Source organism: Terrapene carolina, unplaced genomic scaffold (assembly GCF_002925995.2).
Source record: "Terrapene carolina triunguis isolate 2854851 unplaced genomic scaffold, T_m_triunguis-2.0 Scaffold93, whole genome shotgun sequence".
NCBI classification, from domain to species: domain Eukaryota; kingdom Metazoa; phylum Chordata; order Testudines; family Emydidae; genus Terrapene; species Terrapene triunguis.
In genome coordinates this window covers 32,205,747-32,232,118 of record NW_020664444.1, presented here as the reverse complement: position 1 = coordinate 32,232,118, position 26,372 = coordinate 32,205,747, and the positions used below count along the sequence as shown (strand labels likewise).

General features: G+C 48.2%; 1 protein-coding gene across 1 annotated transcript in view; it reads left to right on the top strand.

Annotated features, from left to right (window-relative positions):
• Positions 1 to 19,975, top strand: part of FAM234A (family with sequence similarity 234 member A) — a 51,220-nt gene extending 31,245 nt beyond the window's left edge. Inside the window, exons 5-12 of the mRNA XM_024197809.2 lie at positions 8,583 to 8,713; positions 11,225 to 11,357; positions 11,802 to 11,940; positions 13,410 to 13,550; positions 14,323 to 14,401; positions 15,092 to 15,244; positions 16,236 to 16,338; positions 16,508 to 19,975. Of these exons, the coding sequence (XP_024053577.2) occupies positions 8,583 to 8,713; positions 11,225 to 11,357; positions 11,802 to 11,940; positions 13,410 to 13,550; positions 14,323 to 14,401; positions 15,092 to 15,244; positions 16,236 to 16,338; positions 16,508 to 16,719 (1,091 nt within the window). The 3' untranslated portion in view covers positions 16,720 to 19,975. The remainder of the gene's footprint in view (positions 1 to 8,582; positions 8,714 to 11,224; positions 11,358 to 11,801; positions 11,941 to 13,409; positions 13,551 to 14,322; positions 14,402 to 15,091; positions 15,245 to 16,235; positions 16,339 to 16,507) is intronic.
• Positions 19,976 to 26,372: the final 6,397 nt, after the last annotated feature.

Sequence of the window (26,372 nt, the reverse complement as noted above, 5' to 3'; positions counted from 1 at the left end):
ACTTCCTTTTGTTTGTTTTAAACCTTCTGCCTATTAATTTCATTTGTTGACCCCTAGTTCTTGTATTATGAGAAGGAGTAAATAACACTTCCTTATTTACTTTCTCCACACCAGTCGTGATTTTATAGACCTCTATCATATTCCCCCCCCCTTAATCGTCCCAGTTTTACTAATCTCTCCTCATACGGAAGCCATTCCATACCCTAATAATTTTTGTTGCCCTTTTCTGAACTTTTCCAATACCAATATATCTTTTTTGAGATGGGGTGACCACATCTGCATGCAGTATTCAAGATGTGGGCATACCATGGATTTATATGGAGGCAATATGATATTTTCTGCCTTATTATCTATCCCTTTCTTAATGATTCCCAACGTTCTGTTAGCTTTTTTGACTGCCGCTGCACATTGAGTGGATGTTTTCAGAGAACTATCCACAATGACTCCAAGATCTTTCCCTTGAGTGGTAACAGCTAATTTAGAGCCCATCATTTTATATGTATAGTTGGGATTATGTTTTCCAATGTGCCTTACTTTGCATTTATCAACACTGAATTTCATCTGCCATTTTGTTGCCCAGTCACCCAGTTCTGAGAGATCCTTTTGTAGTTCTTCGCAGTCTGCCTGGGACATAACCATCCTGAGTAGTTTTGTATCATCTGCAAATTTTGCCACCTCGCTGTTTACCCCTTTTTCCAGATCATTTATGAATATGTTGAATAGGACTGGTCCCAATACAGACCCCTGGGGACTCCACTATTTACTTCTCTCCATTCTGAAAACTGACCATTTATTCATACCCCTTGTTTCCTATCTTTTAACCAGTTACCAATCCATGAGAGGACCTTCCCTCTTATCCCATGACAGCTTACTTTGCTTAAGAGCCTTTGGTGAGGGACCTTGTCAAAGGCTTTCTGAAAAACTAAGTACACTATATCCACTGGATCCCCCTTGTCCACATGCTCGTTGACCCCCTCAGAGAATTCTAGCAGATTGGTGAGGGATGATTTCCCTTTACAAAAACCATGTTGACTCTTCCCCAACAAATTATATTCATATGTGCGTCTGACAATTTTGTTCTTGACTATAGTTTCAACCAGTTTGTCCGGTACTGAAGTCAGGCTTCAGTATTATGGCCTGTAATTGCCGTGATCACCTCTGGAGCCCTTTTTAAAAATTGGTGTCACATTAGCTATCCTCCAGTCATTTGTTAGAGAAGCTGATTTAAATGATAGGTTACAGACTATAGTTAGTAGTTCTGTAATTTCACATTTGAGTTCCTTCAGAACTCTTGGGTGAATACTATCTGGTCCTGGAGACTTATTACAGTTTAGTTTATCAATTTGTTCCAAAACCTCCTCTACTGACACCTCAGTCTGGGACAATTCCTCATATTTGTCACCTACAAAGAATGACTCGGGTTTGGGAATCTCCCTCACATCCTCAGGCGTGAAGACCGATGCAAAGAATTCATTTAGTTTCTCCGCAATGGCCTTATCGTCCTTGAGTGCTCCTTTAGCAGCTCGATCGTCCAGTGGCCCCAATGGTTGTTTAGCAAGCTTCCTGCTTCTGATATACTTAAAAATTTTTTTTGCTCTTACTTTGGCTAGTCTTTGGCTAGCTGTTCTTCAAATTCTTTTTTGGCCATCCTAATTATATTTTTACACTTCATTTGCCAGAGTTTATACTCCTTTCTATTTTCATCACTAGGATTTAACTTCCACTTTTTAAAGAATGCCTTTTTGCCTCTCACTGTTTCTTTTACTTTGTTGTTTAGCCATGGTGGCACTTTTTTGGTTCTCTTACTGCGTTTTTTAATTTGGGGTATATATTTAAGTTGAGCCTCTATTATAGTGTCTTTAAAAAGTTTCCATGCAGCTTGCAGGGATTTCACTTTTGGTACTGTACCTTTAATTTCTGTTTCACTGACCTCCTCATTTTTGTGTAGTTCCCCTTTCTGAAATTAAATGCTACCATGTTGGGCTGCTGTGGTGTTTTCCCCCTGTTGTGAGGAAGCTAAATGCATTTTTTGCATCTGTCTTCACTGCAGAGTATGTGAGGGAGACTCCCACACCTGACCCATTCTTTTTAAGTGGCAAATCTCAGGAACTGTCCCAGATTGAGGAGTTAGTAGAGGAGGTTTTGGAACAACTGATTGAGTAAAAGAGTAATAAGTCACCAGGACCAGATGGTAGTCAGCCAAGAATTCTGAAGGAACTCAAATATGAAATTGCAGAACTACTAACTGTGGTATGCAACCTGTCGCTTAAATCAGCCTCTGTAACAGATGACTGACAGCTAACGTAACGCCAATTTTTTTTAAAAGGTTCCAGAGGAGATCCTGCGATTACAGAATAATAAGCCAAAGAGTACCAGATAATTTGTTTGTAAGAAAAGAATTACTAGACACATAGATGAACGTGATATGTTGGGGAAGAGTCAATATGGCTTTTATAACAGGAAATCATGCTTCATCAGTATATTAGAATTCTTTGAAGGGGTCAACAAACATTTGGACAAAGGTGATCCAGTCAATATAGTTGTACTTGGACTTTCACAGTCTTTGACAAGGTCCCTCACCAAAGGCTTTTAAGCAAAGAAGCAGTAAAGGGATGAGAGGGAAGGTCCTCTCAGAGATCAGTGACTGGTTAAAAGATACAAAGCAAAGGGTAGAAATAAATGGTCAGTTTTCACAATGGAGAGAGGTAAATAGTGGAATCTCCTCAACAGTCTGTAGTGGGACCAGTGCTGTTTAACATACTTATAAATGATCTGGAAATGGGAGTAAACAGGGAAGTGGCAAAGTTTGCAGACAATACAAAATTACTCAAGATAATGAAGTCTAAAGCTGACTGCCAGCAGTTACAAATAGATCTCACAAAACTGGGTGACTGGGTAACACAGTGGCAGATAAAATTCAGTGTTGATAAATGCAAAATACTGTAATGCACACTGGAAAACATAGTCTCTACTATACGTATCAAAATTAGCTGTTACCTCACAAAAAAGGGATCTTGGAGTCATCATGGATAATTCTCTGAAAACATCTGCTCAGTGTGCAGCAGCAGGCAAAAAAAAGCAAACAGTGTTAGGAACCATTAGGAAATGGAGATAATAAGATAGAGAATATCCTCATGTTGCTATAGAAATCCATGGTTCAGCCACACCATTAAGCTTGCATGCAGTTCTGGTCACCCCATCTCAAAAGTGATAGAATTGGAAAAAGTACAGAGAAGGGCACAAAAAATTATTAGGGGTATGGAACAACTTCCATATGAGGAGAGATTAAAAAGCCTGGGACTGTTCATCTTAGAAAAGAGATGACTAAGGGGGGGATATGATAGAGGTCTTATAGAATGTGTGGAGAAAGTGATTAAGCAAGTATTATTTACCCCTTCATATAACATAAGAACCATAGGATCACCCCATGAAATTAATAGGCAGAAGCTTTAAAGCAAACATAAGAAAGTCCTCCTTCAAACAGTGTACTTGTGGAACTCATTGCCAGAGGATGTTGTGAAGGCCAAAAATAAAACTGGGTTCAAAAAAGAATTAGATAAGTTCATGGAGGAGAGGTCCATCAATGCCTGTTAATCAAGATGGTCAGGGATGCAACCCCATGCTCTGGATGTCCTTAAGTCTCTGACTGTCATAATCTGGGACTGGACAATGGGATGGATCACTCAATAATTGCTCTGTTTTGTTCCTTCCCTTTGAAGCACCTGGCACTGTCCACTGTCAGAAGACAGGATACTGGACAAGATGGACCATTAGTCTGACCTACTATGGTCATTCTTATGTTCTTATTTCTGGGCCATTACCTTCCAATAAAACTGAAGGTGTTAGTCTGTTTAAAAAATATTTCTAGTAGCAGAACCTCTGTCTTGAAAGAAATCTCTCAGCACAGTTTATCTGTGGACATAATGGAAGCTATATACATGCCCCTTTTGGGTTTAGTTCAGGGATGGGCAAACTTTTTGGCCCGAGGGCCACATTTGGGTGGGGAAATTGTATGCAGGGCCATGAATATAGGGCTGGGGCAAGGAGTGTGGGGTGTGGCGGGGAGTTCAGGGCAGGGGGTTGGGGTGCAGGAGGGAGGGGGTTGGGGTGCGCCAGGGGCTTAACACAGGGGGTTGGGGTGTGGGGTGCAGGAGGGGTTTGGGGTGCCGACTCTGGCCCAGGGCCGCTTACCTCAAGTGGGTCCGGAGTGGCAGCGGCACGAAGCGGGACTAAGGCAGGGTCCCTGCCTGCCCTGGCCCTGCACCTCTCCCAGAAGTGGCCAGCATGTCTGGCAGTGGCTCCTTGGGGTGGGGCAGGTGGCTCCTCTGTGCGCTGCCCTCACCTGCAGGTACCACCCCCAAAGTTCCCATTGCCCGCGGTTCCCCATTCCTGGGCCCTCCACCCCCCTCAGGAGCCACAGGGACATGGTGCTGGCCGCTTCCAGGAGCGACGCAGGGCCAGGGCAGGCAGGGAGCCTGACTTAGCCCCGGTGCGCCACGGGGCTGGCAATCCCACGGGCCGGATTGAAAACCCTGATGGGCTGGATCCGGTCCGCGGGCCGTAGTTTGCCCTCCCCTGGTTTAGTTGCTTTCAGGTCCTGTGTTTTTCCGTGGAGCAAGACTAGCATGAAAAGAGTGCTGCTTCCCTGTTAAGTGTCATCTTCACCAAGCCCTTGGCTTCACCAGGAGAAAAGGTGTCAGCCCATATATTTTAAGATCCTAGTGTGGACAAGCCAAGTTGTAGTTTTAACATGTTAGCTGGTCAAAGTAAACCCTGGTCTTGCTCAATGACAAAATTTAGGACACACATTAACATCCCTGTGTAGACAAGGCAATTCTGCTTCAATATGGGTACGTTACAAAATGTAGAAAAAGCTCTCATGACTACTCCAGAATGTCACTCAGCCAGGGTCTAAATTTCTGGTAACACTGAGCCAGTCATTCTCCCTTACAGAAGTGCCCTGAATGTATTGGGTGCTGGTACAGAGGTATATGAAGAGCCAGGCTCTGCCCCAAAGAGGTGTGTGTGGGGGGTTGTTTTTGTTTGTTTGGTTGTTTTGCTTTTAATAAAAGGGTGGGAGAAATGGCAATAATATACAAACACAGTATTACTAATTTTGTAACTGCCCCGCTACCTGCCAATCAGGACCGGCTCCAGGGTTTTTGCCGCCCCAAGCGGCAGGAAAAAAAAAAAAAAAAGCCGCGATCGCAATTGCGATCGGCGGCAGCTCCACCGCGCCGCTTTCTTCTTTGGCGGGAATTTGGCGGAAGGTGCTTCCCTCCAAGAGGGACCCGCCACCGAACAGCCCGACGTGCCGCCCCTTCCCCTTGGCCGCCCCAAGCACTTGCTTGCTGGGCTGGTGCCTGGAGCTGGCCCTGCTGCCAATATTAACTGGTTGATTTCAGATTCCCACAGTTCTGCTGACCATGCCAGATGCCCATAGGTGCTGGAACTAGGGGTGATGGGAGGTGCTGTTGCACCCCCTGTCTTAAAATGGTTTCCATCATATACAGGGTTTACAGTTTGGTCCACCGGCTCTCAGCACCCCCACTGTAAAAATTGTTCCAGCGCCCCTGCAGATGGCTGCATGGCAGTGCCTACTTGTAAGTTGTTTGATGCTCTGTCCCGATACCATACAGCAGGGGTCCCCAGCGCGGTGCCCGCGGACGCCATGGTGCCCGCCGGGGCGTCTAAGTGCGCCAGTGTACTGGCTGGCGGATGAGCATCCACCGGCGGCATCGGCAATGCCTATTGACGTTGCCGCTTGTCGGCGGCATTTCGGCGGATGCTCGTCCACTGCCACGGTCCTCCGTGGCTCGTTGTCTGGCACCTGCCAGACGAAAAAGGTTGGGGACCACTGCCATACAGTGAGCACTTCTCCACGCCAGGCCTTTGGTGCAACAGAAATCTTCAGCTTCTTCTTTGTGGAGCATAACAAGCTCGCAGTTCGTTTCATGGGTAGCCCATATAGGATATCTTTCGGCACAGGGCAGTGCTTGCCTTCCAAACATCATCACCTTATCAGGGGCCTAGAAGTCAAAGAAATAAGCAGCTCCTTCCCAATAATCCCTTTACAAATCGGTGATCCTAGAGAGCCACCAAAGGCCCAGGGGTAGCTTAACCTAGGAGTAAAATCCAGGAGAGCATTTGGCAAGGTTTTTTTTTCCCCCCGAGAGTCCTGCTCGCATGGTTTAACAAAGGTCCTAACCCCCAGATATCTTTGTTCTAAGGTATTTGCCTTGGGAGTCCTACATCCTGAAAGGAGAGTCTCACATTTCATCCTCATCTGGTTGTTTTCAAATCAGTGGTGAGACTCCGCTCTCACCACCTCAAAGATCTAGTCTCTCAATTCTTTCGCAGACAGAATAGTATGTTTTGTTGTAGATTTCCTGCATATGCATGTATCATTTTCCATCTCTGTTTTTCATTGCCTTCTGCTTGCCTTAACTCTGAAAACCCTAAGGAAGTGCAGTTGTACTCTAGGTCTCTGGACACCATTGAAATTCTCCCTCAACTGAGCAGAAGACTGGAGGCAATTGGATTCTGTGCTCATCCTTAATGAGGATCAATATAAGGGCATGAAAGCACCAACGTTCCCTCGTGTTGGATTAAAATGGCCATTGCTCAAGCCTGTGTCTGTGCTAAATCAGACTCCATTTTGAGGCATTGGGACACATTCCTCCAACTTCACTTCACTGCCTACCCAGAAAAGAAAAAAACCACCTGCAATTAAATATGTGATGCATCAGCCTGGCCTTCCCTTCATAGCCTCAGGCAACTTTGGAGTCAGGGTATCACTAGCTACAACTTGTATTCTCTCCTGCCCTTGTATGTTTGCTTGTTATCTGTGGGGGTAAAATTCTCTGCTACCCTCTGCTCCACAGAGGAACCCTCCCATTTCAAATCTGTTGTGATAGTAACAAATTCTAATGTTGTGGTCAAAGCTTTGGAAATGTTCTACCGAGGTCATGGGCTGCAGCCTGCTCTGCATTACTGCAGACAGCACAAAGTTTCCTTGCTATTCAGCACTGCTGCCCTTATGACAGCGAGCCAGTGATTACCCAGCACTCCTGGAAGGGTAAAATTCCTTTCGGTCTGGAACCGCATGTGTGTGGCGGTTGAATTGTATTTGGAAAATTTAAGCAAAGCCCTTTTAGCTGTTTCTGAGCTGGTAAAATGGGATGATAAACACAAAATCAAAATATCACTGCTTGCATTTACACAAAAACAATTGGCAAAGGAGTGATCAGACAGGCTGTGTGTCCATTCCTCAGATACGGGAGAATCATGGATTCCAAGGTCAGAAGGGACCACTGTGATCATCTACTCTGGCCTCCTGCATATTGTAGGCCAGAGAACTTCCCACAATCATTCCTAGAGCAGATCTTTTAGAAAAACATCCAGTCTTGATTTAAAAATTGTCTGATGGGGAATCTACCACGACCCTTGGTAAATTGGGTAAGATGCTGACAGAGGCTTCATTATTTTAAAAGTTGTTGGGCACATACAGTTTATATCTTCAGTTGTGATTGTGTGTCCCCTAACATCCAGGTTGGCAGATCTGCTTCTGTGCAGAAGCAAAGATATGAGTAAGAAATTTCTGAAGAATACTTTAATTTAATTTGATAAGTTCATGGAGGATTCGATAAGTTCACGGAGGATAGGTCTATCAATAGCTATTAGCCGGGATGGGCAGGGATGGTGTCCCTAGCCTCTGTTTGCCAGAAGCTGGGAATGGGCAACAGGGGATGCTCACTTGACGGTTACATGTTCTGTTCATTCCCTCTGGGGCATCTGGCATTGGCTGCTGTGGGAGGACAGGACTCTGGGCTAGACGAACCTTTGGTCTGACACAGTATGGCCGCTCTTATGTTTAATTCATTTAAATCTAGACTTCTATGTAGTGTTTTAGGAGTCTGATTAAAAATCACACGGATCTTCCCTCAGTAGATCACATCAAATTTACAGGTCATGAAAAGGAACAACGCATGCCAGTTACCTGCTTTGGGCTGGTGTTAGCTGTTCTCAGCAGGTATCAGTCCCCAGTAGAGGTGAGGTTCTCCCAGATCCCCTGTGTCTCTGGAGTTCAGCTGTGGCATACTGTAATGTGCTCATGCATCCATTTGGAGTTTGCTCAGAAGTAGCTTCAGAGTGTCAAAGAAAAATCTTTCTCCTAGAGCAGACCCCACAAAAATACTTGCGATCCAGTCCCAGCCAATGCATACACTTTTTTGTTCACTGTTTAGAATTAGGAAAGATGCCTTAATGCCAGCTGTATTTCAGGCTCCCCAGCTGAAAGCTAGGTTTGAGCTTCATCTATGAATAAAACCCATGAACATTTGAATTTATAATTGAAATGCGAAGAAGACCCGTAACTACTAAGTGCCAGATCTGACACCCCAGTGTGCAGGGCTAGGTGGTGATGCAGGATGGGCTATCAGGCTGTGGGGTATCTCAGAGAACAATAACAGTAACGACAAATTGTTCCTTAGTCCTACAGAGCCACTAAACAATATTCTGAGCAAATGTTTTGCATATTTTGAGCAAATGTTTCTCATAACAGGAATAACTGTGTGTTTCAGGGGAAGTTCGATGGAGGCAGTTTAACAGTTTTGGAGCTAATTATACTGTGGTGACTCCCTTGTTAAAGATACCAGATGTGGATGGGGATGGAGTTCAGGACGTGATGATCTTTACCACTGCAGGAGATGAGGTACATACATCATCACTTTGAACCATGATAGACCCTTTGCACATACTGCTAGGAGTGACAGGAGTTTTGCTTACTGTACCATTCTAAAGCAGGAAGTACCCCATGGGGGCCTCTGTGAGACCAGCATGTTTCAGTAGGGCAGGTCCCATTGCCCTTCCCCATCCAGAAGGGACATGGTCTTGCTGCTTTTAGCTCAATAAAGTTTTACTGCTCCCTCAAATGAATAGAAATATTTCACTGATTTAAAAATATAAATCCCAATGAAAACCGTACTTTGGTGTAAATATTCCCCTGCTGAGTTTGCAACCCAGCCATGGTACCTTCCCCCCTAGTGTGTGAGCCACAGAGTGCGACTGACGGTGAACAAGAGTGCAATTGCCTGGACTGTTCCGTTTGCCCAGGCTGAGAGAAACGCAAACAGCGCCAGGAAATCAGGTTCTGAAGTGTCCTGCTTGAGTCCTGTAAAGCACAGTTGAGAAGGTATGAGGAGGACTGTGGAACATTAAATCAAGTGCCTTCTGCTCTTCTTTCTGGCCAACCGGATGTTCGAGATCAGCTGGCATTGTTCAGAAAGAGTAAAGCTGGTGTCCTAGACATCCTCCCTCAATAAACCAGTGAGGCGAGACCTAGCCAGTCACTCTGTTGCTGTGGGTAAGACAAGTGTCCTGTAAAGCTAAATTTCCCTGTTACAGTAACTCCTCACTTAAAGTCGTCTTGGTTAACGTTGTTTTGTTGCTGATCAATTAGGGAACATGCTCGTTTAAAGTTGTGCAATGCTCCCTTCTAACGTTTGGCAACCGCCTGCTTTGTCCCCTGCTTGCAGGAAAAGCAGCCTGTTGCAGCTAGCTGGTGGGGGCTTGGAACCAGGGTGGACCGGCAGCCCCCTATCAGCTCCTCCTATCCGCTCCCCGCTCCTCAAAATTCCCTGTGCAGCAGTTGCCAGCAGGCTAGCAATTGCAGCTGTCCCTCCCCCCACTGCCATGTGCTGCTCCTGCCCTCTGGGGGTGGGGGGGAGGAGAAGAAAGGGGGTGGGCTAATGTCAGGGTGTTCCCCCTGCTCCTACACCCCGCTTACCCCTTCTTCTCCATATAGAGCAGGGTGGGGACAGGGAGGGAGAGAGACAGAGAGAGACTGGGGCAGCAGCTGCTGTCTCAACTTCCTGATCCACTTAAAAAGACAATGCACTTAAGAGTGGGTCAGCTTACTTAAAGGGGCAGTGTGCATTTCTCTCTCTCCCACACACAAGGTGTGTCTGTCTCTCTGTCTGCTGTGCTATCTCCCCTCCCTCCATTCCTGCTGCCTTGTAGAGTGAGAGGCTACATTAACAACAATGTGTTAACCCTTGACGACTCAGCCCAGTGCTAGTTCATCATTTAGCACAGGGGTTCTCAAACTGGGGGTCAGGAGCCCTCAGGGGGTCGCGAGGTTATTACATGGGGGGTCACGAGCTGTCAGCCTCCACCCCAAATCCTGCTTTGCCTCCAGCATTTATAATAGTGTTAAATATATAGAAAAGTATTTTTAATTTGGGGGGGGGGTCGAACTCAGAGGCTTGCTATGTGAAAGGGGTCACCAGTACAAAAGTTTTTGAGAACCACTGATTTAGCAGTAAATCATTCCCTGGGAAATATCCCACCCTCTAACTTCACCACCTCAACCAAGCTTCACAATCATCATAGCTGTGAACAGTATTAAATTGTTTAAAACGTATACTGTGTGTGTGTGGTGTGTGTGTATGTATATGTGTATATATAGTTTTTTGTCTGGTGAAAAAAATTTCCCTGGAACCTAACCTCCCTTATTTACATTAATTCTTATGGGGAAATTGGATTCGCTTAACATTATTTCACTTAAAGTCTCATTTTTCAGGAACATAACTACAACGTTAAGTGAGGAGTTACTGTGCCTAATACAACAGCAAAAAGGCACAAGCAGTTGTTCTGCAGTCACCTTTGTTACTGTTAATAGGCCTAACCTTGCCCTGTGGTAATTATGCACAACAAAAAGATTGAGGCTCATGCCAGACAGTGACACTTAGTGGCCGGATGGGTATGTTGTGAATTGTTTGTGTGTTGCGAATTGCATTGTCTAAAGTCAGCGGTTTTCAAACTGTTTTAAGGCTACATACCCCTTTCCAAATAATGTAGTCTACTGCATACCCCCATCTGGAATAGGGTCGTAGTATACCTATGATTAGATTGCAAAGTCTTGCTAAATAAAATGTGTTGTCCACTGTCACAGGATTTTTCGCGTGTACCCCCTGACTCGAGCTCAGTTTGAAAACCGCTGTCTTAAGTCAACAGCAAAAAGTGATCTAAGGCATGTAAAGTGTCTTCTGATGTGTGGAGAAGGCTCCTCACAGATGGGAGAGCCACCTGTGCCCAGGCAGCCACCTTTCTGTCTCACGCCGTCAGCCTCCCCAAGGATTTGGGCTGCAGCAGCAGTAGAATGCTAACCTGCAGCAGTGGTGTTAATAAGTATTTATTCTTATGGTTTTCATTTTCTCTGTAGACTCAAAGTTTCATCTATTCGGGGAAGAAGGGGGAGCAGATCGGAACCAGTGGCAGACTGAGTCTGGGTGCAAGGCCTGGTTATCTCATGCATGTGACTAAGACTGGCTCCTACTACGTTCTCTTCAATACTGGTAAGGCCTCTTGCTGGTTGAACACTAGAGATACTCCCAGTACTGAGAAGTTACCATCACTTTGAAATTCATAAATACTCTTCCAGCTTGTCATACAGTATTCCACATTCTCGCAAGACTAGTTTCCAGGTTCTGAAGTGACATTCATGATAAAGCAACAGAAGGAGCCCTCTACTGAAAATAAGAGCTCATCTTGTGAACCCAGAGAGCGCTCTTTACATGTAGTCATGTTCTTTGGACAGTGCATTGAAATGTAAGTTCGAAACACAGCCACTGTTGCCAAGTGAGTATAGGGCGTGTTGCTAAGTTAGTCTGTGCTTCCCTAAGGATCTAATGCACAATTTCTGAGGGGAAAGGATAGGAGAGAAGGCCTCATTTGCACAGTTTAGAACAAGGGTCAAGGTAAGCTTCTGCCGTCATTCTGATTTCTCTTTGTTTGCACAGTAAATTCTCTTTACGGCTACTCCTTGAAGGATCTCTACAGCATGGCAACTGGGATGGAAAGTAAACTCACCAGCCTCCAGCAAGATCCTCAGTGGGAGAAGAAGATCGAGAGCCCCACACATCACATACCTCTTTTCAGGTAGCAGCATTACATTCTCCTGACCTTGTGATTTAATTGGGGGGCTCTGATCCATTGATTGAAGCATGCAGCAGTGTAGTTTAGCTGTCTCTAAGATCCACTTAGCAGTGTTGCTCTTGGCTTGTCCAGGAGCATGTTCCAGTGCCAGACAATGAGGAGAAGACTGGGGGGACTGACTCAGTGAGTGACAACAAAGTGGAGAGGATGTAATTCTGTTATATGTTGGTTGGGGAAAGACACCAAAGACAGAGAGGAAGTATTGAGTGTGGCACACAGGGGTTAGAACTAGGGGGAAAGTGATTACTTGAGAGCATGGATTGAGGCTAAATAGCAGGAAAAACTTCCTGGCAGCAAGATCTATGAGATTGTGGAATCATCCGCAGAGGGAAGGGGTGGGACGCCCAACGATCAGGACAGATCAAACAAAACCTATAAAATGTCCTGCATGTCCCAGTCCTGTGTTGGCCCCAGGGAGATGGACTGGATGGTGTAATGTCTCTTCTGTGTTTTATTTCTATGATTTATGCCAAGTTTCAGGCTTTGGAGAGTTCCGGTTCAAATTCGTTTAGACTAAACCCATCAATACAAACCGGAATGCATGCCACGCACACACAGTCTTGAACAGCCAACTGCATTGTGGGTAAAGCACAATCCCAATCTGTGCGATCTCTCAAAATTGAGACGATCGCCAGTTAAATGAACTTTCAAACCCACAGCAATGTAAACTGTCCAGCTCCCCCCCACGCGCTCTGACTCGTCAGCTCCACTACAGACATCCTTTCAATTCCAACGGCTAGTTAAACATTGCACATCCAAACGCATTTCCACACGAGCCACACAACCTTAACTCTCCCCTCCGCTACAGTCAAATAGATTACTGACAGCTCTGTGGGTTTGTACATGGCTAAAGCATGAGGGCAGAGATCAGGTTGTATGTCTGAGTGCAGGAGATTGGCAGGTACCAGAATCACGTGTAACTGCAGGGGACAAGGGAATTTTCCAGAACATGTTTTTGGTCACTCACTCACTAGACAGCACCTGAATTTCTCATGCAATGACCAGGCAGGGAAATCTCTTTATTCCCCAGAGGGGGAGGGGAGCACTTCCAGGTTGCAGTGATCCGTCAGTCATAAAGAAACAAAGGGCACAAGCCCAGAGTGCTTTCCTCATACAGCCGCCTGGAGTGCAGGGAGAGTGAATGCTTTACTTCTCTTGCATGTGGCACCCAGAGGGAACTGCTCTCTGTGGAGGGAGAGTGCCCAGTTGGATGGGGAGAGCTGGCAACCTGCAGCTTCTCCTCCCTAAATGTTGGCTTCAGCAGAGCCTGGCCTGGCGCATGGTCTTGTGATCCTTTCCTTTTCCTGGTGGGATGATAGCCTTTGATTTCTACATCAGGCATGCTAAGAATAAAGTGGTATTCTCAGCTAGGAAAGCTCACTAGTTCCTTGTCTTGGCCTCTCCTTGTTCAGCTCTGGAGACATTCGTTACCTGGTGAAGGTTCCCGGGAGATCAGGGGAGAATATCTTGGTTGTGAAGTCAGACATGGCTGAGCTTCTCGATGGACAAACTCTTGACTCCCTGTGGACTGTCAACGCCTCCCACATCTTGAGGTAATGCTGCCATTGCAGGAGAGAGATGCTCTTTTCCAAGAGTTTGCCCAATGACACTTGGATTCCAGGGAAACACGGCCCCTCCTTTGTGTGAAGTGCATGTTTCATATGATCTAGTATCTCTTCACAAAGGGGAGAGCTTGATGCTCTGTCTTGATTCTAGGGAGGGTGGGGAGAGCCTCATTCAGTCAATTTCCTGCTGACATGGCTGCAATTCATGGAGTGGGGGGGGGGGTGTTGTGGTGTCTCTCCCTGGGAGCCACAGTAGGGAGTGAGGGCAGAGAAGGTCATGGTACTTGGTGTGTGTCTTTTTTCTGCTGCAAACCCCTCCACAATAGCCTGGCTCCAACTCCCACCCCAAATACTGTAGCCATATGAGCGGCTGGAAACTTGGCCTGCTTATTACCTTATATGCCATGGAGGGGTGGGTCATCCTACATCTTCTCTGAAGGCCAGCGCCGACTACATGAACCTCCCCTTTCTGTGCCCCAGCCTGGCTACCTGTGCCTCAGGGGATGAAGCTCCCACTGTCTCAGGGAAGAAGTAGGACCTGGGTGCTGCTTCAGCAGAACTTTCAGCCTAGGGAGCAAAGGGGCCTGACCCCCAGCTCTTCCAGTTAGTAATGCCAAATGCTGAGCCATTGTGGGATCAGTTGAGTCTAGGTGTGGGCTGGGTACAGGCTGCTCTAGACAAACAGGCACTGGGCCTGAGACGCCTGTTCCCTGGCTGCTCGGTACCTTGTCTCAGTCCCCTTCTCCTGTCCCTCTTGCAGCGAGCCAGTGTTTGGTTACTACACACCTGACGTTCTCCACATAGTCCTTGAAAGCGGAGTTGGACCCAACAGGAAGAAGGTTTGAAAGTTCTTTGCTCTGATCCCCCTTTCCTTGCTCACTTGCTGGCTACGGTGTGTGTTTGGTTGGGCTTGAGTGCCATGTGCACAAGGAGTTAGCCCTGCACTGGGCAGAGGGGAGCTGGCTTTCTTGATAGGTGTCAAAGGCCTTTGCTGAGATGTGCGGCTCTTTCTCCAGGAGGTTCCTCCGTCAGCCCAGACAGTGTGTGGAGTTCTTCCCTCCTGCAAGTGACTAACCATAAACGGCAGGTGAATTCAAAGGCAGAGCTCAGGGTCTGATTTCTCCCAGCACCTCCAGATGTGACTCTGCATTGACATGGCTAACTACACATAAAGGCCCCTGGGTGCCCCCTCCGTGACTGCATCATGCATGTTTCTATGGTGTAGATTTCAGCTGTGATCATCCCCCAAATTGGAGAGCGAGCAAACACCCAGGATAGGTGTTGGGGCAGTCAGAGGAGCCTGGGACTGAAGCAATGGAAAGTTGTGTAGCTCTGAGGAGGAACTAGAGCACAGGTTCCAAATGGCAGCTGTGCCGAGCTCATTCCATGGAGTCTGGGTTCGACCAGCCTGCCCTGATCTGATTTCCCCATGTAGCCAAGCTCTATTCCCGCAGGGAAGTGTGGAGCTGGGCCCCTGACTCTCTGTGCTGTATGCTCCAGGGTAAGCTCTGGTCTTTCTTCTCTGCCAGATCATGATTGTTGAGAGTGGCTCTGGAGCAGTCCACTGGGAGCTGGAGCTGAATTCAAGAGCAGGGAGTCCAAGGCCTGCCACGCTCAATACTGCAGATCACCGGTCCATGTTCCTCTTCTGGGGAGAGTACCAGGCAGAGGCCAATGAAACGGTGAGGGCTGGCGAGCGGGGACAGCACACACAGCCCCTTGGGCTCACTCTGATCTTGAACCAGAATTTGCAGGACACCAGAGGGGTCTCTGCTTTGCGCAGTGAACGGTGCTTGCTAGACTGCGGGGCAGCTAGCTGTTTCTTAAGCCAAAGTTTACTTACTCACCTGCCAGGCTTTCGAGAGCCAGGCTGCGAGGGTTTTGGTGTGCTCTGGATGGGGCTGGCAAGTGGGGGGGAAGCTCAGCTCATCCAGCAGGAGGAGGTGGTGGCCCGGCAGACTTGCTGTCTGAGCGTCTGCACGTGTCTTTACCAAGCTGTTGGAAAATTGCATGTGCTGGAGCTCCCTGTGGAGGGTTAGATTTGATTTTTCACACTTATAGCAAATGCCCCTGTAGAACTTGCTTTGAGGCCATGGATTCTCTGGTGCCCCTCAAGCATTGTCTGTCTCTCCGTGCCCTGAGCCAGCTCTGTGGCCATGGCATACAGCGGCCTGGATGGGGAAAGTCAACTGGCACGTCAGCCTCTCGGTGCTGGGAAACCAGCCAGGGGAGGGGCTGTGAGAACTGAGTGAGGGGCAGTGATGCTGCTGCTCCCACTTGGACCTTTGCCAACGTCAGTCTGATTGTTGTGTGCAGACTTGCTAAGTGTTTTCCCCATGACCGCTGGGTACGTCTTCCTAAACCTCCCCCCTCTGGGCCCTGTGTGTGGCTGATGTGCACCTGGGGCATTCAGGAATGTTATGATAAACAGACAGGGGCGTTACAGACCAGTGAATAAACCCAGCTCTGGTACTGATGGGACTCATCCGACCAGGCTGGACTGGTAATGTCTGCCGCCCGGCTCTCACGTTTGGTGCCATCTGGGACAAACTAGCAGAGTTGGGCAAAACCTGGCTTATTTCCCCTAAGCCAGGTGAATGTTTTGAATGTGGCTTCTGCCCAACTGGGCTGGGTGACATGCTTCCCCGCCTTGATGCCTCCTGTTTGTTTCAGGGCTCCAAAGCGGCTCGCCAGAATCTGTATCTGTTCCATCCGTCCTACCCCAATGTTCTCATGGAGCTGAACAATAGCCCAGACCGAATAGTCGCCTTCGACGGTAAGTGCTGCTCCCTGGGCCCCTCCAGCGGGGACGCTGGCCATGGCAGCTAGCCCTTCGCACTGTTGTCTCTCATGGAATCTGCGGAGTCTCGGGGTTGGCTGCAGTGCTCTGACCTGCCCTTGTCCCGGGCAGGGGTCTGGCTGTAACCCCTTTCTTTCTGTTCCAGCGGTTCTGTTTGAGCGGAGCCGGCATGCCTGCTACGTGTTGCTGACCAGGCCACAGAGCAGCGAGGGGCCAGGCTGGGTGTCTGTCACCAAGCGGAAGCTGAAAGAGGACATCACTGGCAGTAGGGTGACCTGGCTGAGCCAGGTGGCAGGGGACAGTGAGCAGTACATCAGGGACCGCTTCTTCAGGATGCGATTCAGCAGCCAAATGTGAGCTCCCTGGGAGACCCCGGAGAACCATCTCAGCACTCTCCTCCAGCAATGGACTCATTAAACTCAGATCACGAACTCATGTGGGAAGCTGACGTTCTTGATCCACAAGCCAAAGGCTGGCTGCTGAGAAAACAGCCACAGCAAATCTACTTGTGACCCCGCAGGGCTTGGGCATCCCAAATCCTGCACAAGTGGCTGCCAGCGCGGCCAGCCTCTGAGCTGCTGGGGCTTCAGTCCCTGGGTGTCCCTGAAGTGCCATCACTTCCAGGAGATCTGCCTCTTTCCCTCTCTAAATCACGTGATACTTGCTGCGCTGCAGGGCGTACCTCAGCCGGGGCCGCTTTCCCAATACGCCCCAAACTAGGACCCCGGGAGGGCATGTCTGGGGGCTGGAGGGAGGCCTCAGTTGATTACTCTAACCTTGGTATTTGCAGTGAGGGAGGGCATGTGCATCTGGGTGAGAGCAAGATGAGGGAGTGTGCGCGCTCACATGTGCGCGTGCGTTCAGCTGTGTGTGCGCGTGCGCTGTTGGATTTTCTTTCCTGTTTGCCCATATAGACAGATGGGCTCTCCTGAGTAGGAATTTTTGCCTTTTCCAAAGAGTGGCGTGGACACAGCGTGCTTGGTGTCTCACTGGAATACCTGAGTGCTGCTCGCCAATGATAATGCAGTGAGATGGGTACTGAGTGAGCACAGCGGGGCGTGCAATGGCAGGTGTATTGGATATGGCAGATAGTCAATGGCCCAGGAGAGCCACAGACTAAAGTGCAGTTCTACTCTGAAAATGTCTCTGTATAAACAGCAGCTCCTTGTTTTCCAAGCCTTCTGCTCCTGTTGCGTACCGAGGTGCAGAGCTGCTGCCTACTGCTGACTGAGATGCATGGGCTGCTTTTCCCCCGTTGGCCCTGCCGCAGCTGTGCGAGAGGGCACCTGACTTGGCTCTGGTTCACTTATCAGGAACAGAATTGCTAACACAGTTCCACTTGTAGATGATGCAAGAGCCAGAACAAGCCTGGCTACCCAGTCCCCATGGTGCTAGCTCATGCTCTCTGCTCGTTGGCTGGGCAGATCGAGTGCATATGGGACCCGCGGGGCTGTTTGCAGGCGCTCTTCAGAGTGGAGCTGCCCGTGTTCCTTGCCAGGAGGCCGGCCAGCTGTTCCCAGGGTGCTGCTCGTCAGACATGAATTCAGCCTCGCGACCCCTGCAAGGAGAGTTCTCTGAGCACTGCTACCTTACTGAGTGAGGGGGACACGGAGACAGGCTGTGCAGTGTCTGGCCAAGGTCACCCAAGGTCTCTTTGCAGAGTTCTATCGGCAGCTCTTTCCCAAAGCCCCACCTCCTGATCCCCTGCTCTAATGGCTGGGTAACGCTGCCCCTCAGTGCTAGCAGCCGTGTGGAGGGTAGGACACTTGGGTGCTGTTCTTTGTGGGTGCTGCCATTGCAGTGTGGTCATGTTCATTTGCTGTCGCTCTGTACTGAGGTTGCAGTGGGAGGGGAAGAAATGGTGGGGCCTCCCTTGGCATGCCCTGGGGCACCATGCTCCGGGGTGAAATGCCCTGGGGGCCAGGCAGCGCACAGGGGCAGCTCAGTGTGAGGGGGAGTGCCCAGAAGTGCCCTGTCACTGCTCCGGTCGTCACAGCTCCTTGGAGCTCTGCTGCAGGCTTGTGAGGTGACTGCTAAGCTGGGGTCCTGGTTCTTTGGGAGCAGCGCGAATCTGTGAATTCTGCCTGTGTCCAGTGGAGCAGGGGCTGGGTGCTCCGGGGGGATGCTCGGAGGGGGCACTTCGCTCACCTGTGGAGAGAGCAGGACCTGCGAGGCCTCGGGAAAAGTGTGTGGTGCCCGTGGAGTTGGGGAGCTGATCCCCAGCAGGCACGGACAAGGCTTCCTCACGCTAAGGGCAGGATGTGAGGCAAGGCTAAGCACTCGCCTCCTCCAGGCAAAATTAACTGCAGCATCTACTGTTGGGGTTTGCTGGTGTAGCAACCAACTGTTTGACCTTGCACTTCTGCTTCTAAGGGTCCCCTATGCACAACCCCCCACCCCTTTGTGAAATTATACAGTTGTGAAGTGTTCTGCTCAGTGCCCTCACCGCTGGAACGGAGCTGCTTTACTGGAGCGAATTAGTGGAGAGAGCAGAGCTAGCCATCATGGGGACCGAGTCTCCCACCATGGCAGCTTGGTTCAGCTGCCCTGCTCTGAGGATGCCCCCAGAACGTGCAGTCAGTGGGATGATGCCTCGGCTCCCTGCTCCTCATGTCTGGGGAGGGCTCTCCTCAAGCGTTCTCCACAGGGACTGCAGGCTGCATTGTGTGTTGTGCCATGGATTCCCTTGGCTTCTTTCTTGAAATTCCCCTTCTCCCTAACATGGTCTTTTGAATGGTCTGAGTGCTGGAAGCAGAGCCCAGTCTCGTCTTTGCTCTAGCTCAGGTTCCCGTGATTTGCCCACCCTTCAGGGGCATGCAAACGACCTGAGACCCAATCGCCCTGCACGTCCCTGGGTTGTGCCTTTAGACCTGAGGGATGTCTTACCACACAGCTGGGATTCTGGCCTGTACCCTGCTGGTGGCACTGAGCGGCTGTCAGCGAGGATAGCAGGTTCAGCATGCCAGGTAACCCACCCACTGATGGCTTGAGCTCAGATTCGGGAAGCTTGGCTGTGCTGGTTGCACTGTGCCCTGGGCAAATGGTAACCCTGCAGCTTGCATGCCTGTTGAACTGATATTTATCATCTGCAGATTGTATCTCACTGAACCTCCTCGAAAGGAACAAGTCTTCAGGGGACGTGGTCTGTGCATCAGGATTGCATTGTGCATTAATGATTCTTGCTGTTTGAGTTTTTCCTCTTCCTTCCTGACCCCCTATGCAGACACAACCCTTCCAGGTAGGCACTCTGAACATTGCCTCAGGAGAGCAGGAGTCTCAGCTTTGGGAGATGTTTCTGGCTTTAAATTCCTCTGTTAATACGTTCCGTGATAACTTGGAAATCCAGGTTCTCCTGTTAGCAATGTCAGTGCCAAGCTAAGACCCTCGTAATGATGCAAGAGTCCAGCTGCTTTTCCCCTGTGTCATTGTTTTTGCAGTATTGAGTGAATGGTTTAATTGTGCCTTGATTCAGTAACTCTGCTGGGCGCTACTAGCAGAAATCACTGCGTGTGTGAACAGTGTATTTTCTAGCACTAGGATTATCGGTTTGGTTCTGTAATTTATTGCAAATGTTGCTGTACTGGGCGTGGTCTAACTGTGATGATTCAATAAACCCTCTTTTGCATTGTTTGTAAACGGTGCTCTGCTTCTGCTGCTGCCTTTAATGAACCAGCGTGGCTGAGCCCTGAGCTCAGGACATGCAGAATTGGGTTTGACAGAATAATAGAAAGTTGTAAAACATGTCTTGAGACCCCTCTCCCCCTCCTCCCCCCCCCCCGGAAGGAGGGAAATTGCTCTGATGACATTTCAGAGTAGAGCAGCTTGTCATGTGTTGCATGTAGTTTTAAGTAGTAAACTCCCCCCTTCAGTTTGTCGAGTTAGTCTTGTTTGACAGTGCACTGAAATGAAGTGATGCCAAGGACCATGTCAGCTGTTCAGTCACTGCGACTCACTGAAGCTGCCGTATAAAATAGGGACACCAACCATCTGGGCTAGGCTTGATCCACAGCCTCATCAGGAGCACGTCATGTGACTGTGTGACTATAACTGGAAAAGGAGCATTCCTCTCCTTTCTCAATAGCAGTGGAATTTAGCCTGCCTTGCCAGTTCTTCAGGGGGACCTGGCCAAGGACTTCAATAGGACTGGATGCATGTGCCCTTTGAGCTGCTTGTGATAAATAAAGAGCTGGGGTGTTTTCTCGCTTGTTTTTTTCCTACTAGATCTCTAAACATACCCATTGCACCAGATCACAGCAGACCCAGTTATATCCCCAGCTGCGGATGCTCTGGCAATTTCAGTGAGTAGACACAGCCTTAGATATCTCAGGCACCCTGGAAGGCCCATTGGACACCTCAGTGGATCTACATTAGCATTCACATGCTCACTGAAGGGGCCAGGAGTGTTGTCAGTAACGAGGGGTTCCTGTCTCCAGAATGTTAATTAGTCATGAAGCTCAATAGCTGCTAAATTCAAAGTCCCAAAGGGGCATGAGCACAATTTTTTCCCTTTGCAGGTCCCACTTTATGCTGCTAATAAAGGAGTCACTTTTCAGTTTCTCTCAGTTCATTACTGAACCCTTGGTTGCTTTTATTTCTACTCATTGTGATGTGAAAACGAATGGTTTGTTGTTGGTTTTGTGAGGGAGCTCGTGAACCCAGCTGATCTCAGCTGTGCCTGACACACGGGTAAGCAGCAAATACCCAGGAAAAGATTAAACCTGCCCCAGAGGCTGGACACTGAGGATTTTGCACTGATGTTAAATATTAAGTGTGAGATGATGCACTTGAGAAAATGGAATCAGCAGCTGGGTGCCTAGCAGGCAGTCGCAGATGCAGGGAGATGGGGGCAAGTGTAATAACCAGCACCACGCTGGATCTGCCATTGCAGTAAAAGGCCATTTCAGTCCAAGCTATGCCTGTGCAGAGGGGCCTGGGGCAGGGGCTGAGTTTAAGGCAGGCTGTGTAAATAGCACAGTGTCCCAGGAGCACTGGATGCAGCTCTAGTCTCCCTACTTAAACAATGGACAGAAGAGTGGGGAGCTCAAATAAGTCTGCCAGTGAGTGACATGGCTTCGTCCCTGGCAGCAGGTGCCTGTCTCAGCACCACAATACTTCACTCCTGCCACCAAACTCAGTCTATGACCACTGAAGCAGAGACTCTGAAAAAGCCGTGGGGCTCGTAGTGGATAATCAGCTGCACTTGTGCTGCTTCACACTGGGAGCTCATTACCCAAGTTCTACTCTCGCAGCCAAGACCCGGTGCCAGAAGCACCCCACAGCATTGGCTCTGTAACCCAAGCAGTCCTGTGACTCCAACCCTTCCTCCCTGTACCTCCAGTGACTCAGCATCAGGATTCTTAGGCCTAGAGCAATCAGAAGAATAACACTGCTCTACAGCCAAAATGCTTCTGAAATAAATGTAGTCAAACTTTACTAATTCTGGGTCACTGAGAACGAAAATGATGCTTAAAATTGTTGATTGGCTCTAGTTTTCAAGATATGCTATTGGGTCAGTATATACGACCCTTGACTTGGGAATGGCGGAGGATAAGTGAGTTATAAAGGGAAGGGATCTCAATTTAAACCAGAAATGACTAAAATACATCTTTGACTGGATCTATGAATAAATCTATGACTGGGTTTGGACAGTACTTGCTTTTTAGGCAAAACAATGAATGATGCAATCTGAAGCTGGTATTGCATCATACATGATATGAATTGCATCATGTTATTCCTAGAAGTCATGGATGATGCAATCATAACGAAGCTTACATCACTCTGCTGAACAAATTGCCCTATATCAGCTCTAGAAATCATACAGTGTCGTGCTCTCTTATTTGTCAGTGTTTGCTTTTGCAAAGGGACACATTTCTGTTTAGCCAAAGTGAGCAGAGATGCCTCGTACTTGTGTGAACAGTGCAGATAACTTCTGCTATGTTTGTGGTGAAGTGACTTTTGCATCACAAAAGCGCAGTATAACCACTATGGTTAAGAAAGCCTATCACCTTTATTTTGGCTGCAAAATTGGAGATCAGGACAAGAGGTAGGCCGCATACATATGCTGCAACACTTGTGCAACAAATCTTCGCCAGTGGTTGAACAGGAAAAGGAAATCTATGCCTTTTGCAGTGCCAATGATTTGGAGAGAGCCAACAGATCATACCAGCAATTGTTACTTCTGCATGGTGCCTCCAGTTGGGAAAGGTGTGTCAAAGAAGAAAAAGTGGACTGTGCATTATCCAAACATTCCATCAGCTATACGCCCAGTACCCCACGGAGAAGGACTGCCGGTTCCTGATGCACCAGAATCATTCTCACTTGAGTCAGAAGAGGAAGAGGATGAAACTTCTGGTCCTGAACCATCAATGTCACAGGACCCACATTTTCTCCCATCCTCCTCCTCTGAACCACACCTCATAACACAAGGTGAACTGAATGACCTTGTCAGGGATTTGGAACTACCCAAGAGTAAGGCAGAGCTGTTGGGCTCCAGACTACAGCAGTGGAATCTCCTGGCAGGTGATGTTAGGGTTTCCATGTCCCGTGACCGTCAAAAGGATCTTGTCCCATACTTCTTCATGGAAGGTGATCTTGTAGTCTGCAACAACATCGATGGTGTGATGGCAGCCCTCAACATCGTTCACGATCCAGATGAGTGGAGACTGTTCATTAATTCATCGAAGACGAGTCTTAAAGCTGTTTTACTGCATAATGGCAATGTTTTGCCATCAATTCCAGTTGGTCATGCAGTCCATATGAAGGAAACCTATGACAACATGAAACAACTTTTGAGGTGCATAAACTATGACCAACATCAGTGGCAGCTTTGTGGCGATTTGAAGGTTGTTGCTGTCTTGCTTGGTCTGCAGACTGGATACACAAAATACTGCTGCTTTCTCTGCGAATGGGATAGTCGTGCAAGAGATTCCCACTACATCAAGAAAGATTGGCCACTCCGACAGTCATTGGAGCCTGGGAGGAAAAGTGTTCAGCATCCACCACTTGTTGAATCAAGGAAGATTTTGTTACCACCCTTACACACCAAGCTGGGTCTGATGAAGAACTTTGTCAAGGCCATTGACAAAACACAAGCAGCTTTCAGGTACCTCCGTGGAAAATTTCCAAGGTTAAGTGAAGCTAAGATAAAGGAAGGTGTCTTTGTTGGTCCTCAGATTTGTGAACTTCTTCGAGATGATGCATTTGACCATGCACTGCGTGGCAAGGAAAAGACGGCATGGAAAGCCTTCCAGTTAGTGGCAATAAATTTTCTCGGAAACAAGAAGGCAGACAACTACAGGTTGTTGGTGGAAAACCTCCTCAAGGCATACAAAAGCCTTGGTTGCAACATGTCACTAAAGATACATTTTTTGCACTCTCATCTAGATTTTTTTCCACCGAACTGCGGAGCAGTGAGCGACGAGCACGGCGAGCGATTTCAACAGGACATTGCAACAATGGAGAAACGCTATCAGGGCAAATGGAGCCCATCAATGCTTGCAGACTATTGCTGGACAGTGACAAGAGATGCTCCATTTAACGAGACAAGCCAAGAAGCGCCGAGTAGACACTGAATAGGACTAAACTATGTACATAATAGTTTTGTCTTTTGTTTCATAATAAATTTTATTTATATAACCCTTTTGCTGATTTTTAAAGTGTTACATAAACAGGACAGGTGAAATATTATGGTAAAGCAACCATAAACACATGAAAAGACCTAGGTTTACAATTTGATTAAAACTCTATCTACACAATATACATAGACATAAAATGTAAAATCTTAAATATCTTAGAAACAGTAGCCAATCAGTTGTTTTAATTGTCATATTTGAATTCAGCACATCAAAATACATAATAAATAGCACATTTTATCTCTGAAGCAGACGACTTCTCAAAAATTGTAGACCAGTGTAATCACATGGAAAGACTGCCCCTCTCCCCGTTCCACCTGCAGCAGCTCCCTCTGCCCATGGGCTGGCTCCCTCCCAGCCCCTGCCTTAGCCCGATCCGCTTCCTTGTGTTCTATGACCCTGTCTCCTAAGCCCCTAGCTCAGCTCACCGTTTCTCCAAGGCCCTTCCTTCCTGCAGGTTGCTACCTGAACTTAGAGCCCCGCGGCAGGACTGGGGTTCTGCAGGACCCGCTGACATAATATGAGTGGGTAAAATGTACTTCGTTGTGGGTGGGCAACAAAACTAGACTGCGGTAATTTGCGAGAAAACATTTATCAGTTTACCAAGAGTCGCCTATTTGAGAAATTGCTCATTTTTGTTTGAGCTGCTCTTTCCTTTACATGTTTATCTCCTTCACTGTGAATCCGTACCGTACACCAGGTCAGGTCAGAGAATCACCCTCAGGTTTTGTTGTTCTGTGACATCACATACATGCAGACTGTCACTGCCGCAGCAGCTTCCTGTCAGTGCTGAGAGTAGTTTTTCTGTTAAATGTTTTTCAAAAAGCAATAATAATCCTGACATATAAATAACTTGACTGGGATGTTTCAAAGTTCTAAAAATAGTGCTCAAGCAGTTTAAAAAATTCCAGTTTTTTTAAGCCATTTATAGTTATTAAAAAAACAGCACCTTTTAAGGCAAAATTGTGATGCAATTTGTTTGGATGTTCTGTGTGACGTACACATGACAGTAGTTTGTCAGAGACAGAATTTCAGCAATGTAAAGCAAGTTTATTGGGGAAACCGGTTTTAGTACTTAAATTTAAGTGAGGGATAGAAAGAGTTTTGATGTCTATTATAACAGGAGTTAGTGTTTTTACATGGGTTACGCAAGATTTGTTTTATTCTTTTAGTGGTAAAAATTGTATCTGAATTCCATTTATATATTTATTAACCAACCGTGGGCTTTTTGGTTTGGTCTTTTTTTAGTGGCAGGGGAGAATCTCTCACTTGTGGGATTTGCGGGATCTAAGGTTTTTGCAGGTGGGAGTGGAATAAAAATGCAAGAACCAATGCAGGAGTGAGTATTGCGCTGTGGGACAGGAGTGGGATTAACAAAATAGTCCCAGGCAGGGCTCTACCTGCGCTTGCCACAGGCCTGCTGAAAAAAAGACATGACAAGAGGGCTAGAGGAGGCTTGGGTAGAACACCTGCCCACTGGGCTGGGTCTGCAGCTCCACATGGATGGCTCCATGGGCAGGGCCCTCCATGTGTAGATGTTCCATCACCGGCTGCTGCTTCCTGTTCCATCACCGGCTGCTGCTTCCTGTTCCTGACCTTGGTGTGGGTGGCGGGGGTTGTCAGAGCCCCCTGTTCACACTACCAAGGCTCCCCTGCAGCCAGGAATTAGGGGCTCTTCCCATCTCACAATGCTGCCTGTCGGTCCAACTGTCCTGTGTAATGGGCCAGTGGGGCCTCCTGCCCCCAGGCTCTGCTGGCACCAGCTGCATGGCCTGTGGCTCCCCCACCCTGACCTGCATGGCACAGGCCAGAGAACCCCCTCCCCCACTGAGGGTCTATCCTCCCCTGCAACATCCCAGCTTAGTGGCACTCTGGGCTAGTTGACTGCTACCATCCTGGCAGCCCCCTTGGTAGACTAGTTATCACCAAGTCCCATCCATTGACCGTTGGCTGGTTTGTTTGCATGGGGGTGGGTGTTTCATGGGTGCAAATTGACATGCTGTCGCTTACCATGGCAGTAGCTATGTAGGGTCCATGACTATGTCAGGGGGCTGCCACTGGTGCTTTCCAGATGCTGGGGGTTAATGGCTGTTTGTTTCACTCTGTGTGATTAGGCCGGGAGTAGCCACAGGAGAAGAGGGGGGCTGGCCAGCACTTTTGGGGTTGAATTCAGCCTGTGGTCTGGCACCCCTCCAGCAGAGCAGCACAGCTCGTGGTGAGGATTCCCATAATGGGCGCTGCCTCCGATCCCCACTAGCGCCACTGGCCCCAAGATCCCACGGCCCTGCAGTACAGACGCTGTGACGTGGAGTCGCTTTGGGGCTAGAGCGTCCAATGGGCTTGCTCAGTGCTAGATCCCCGTGGGCTGGAACTGGGACC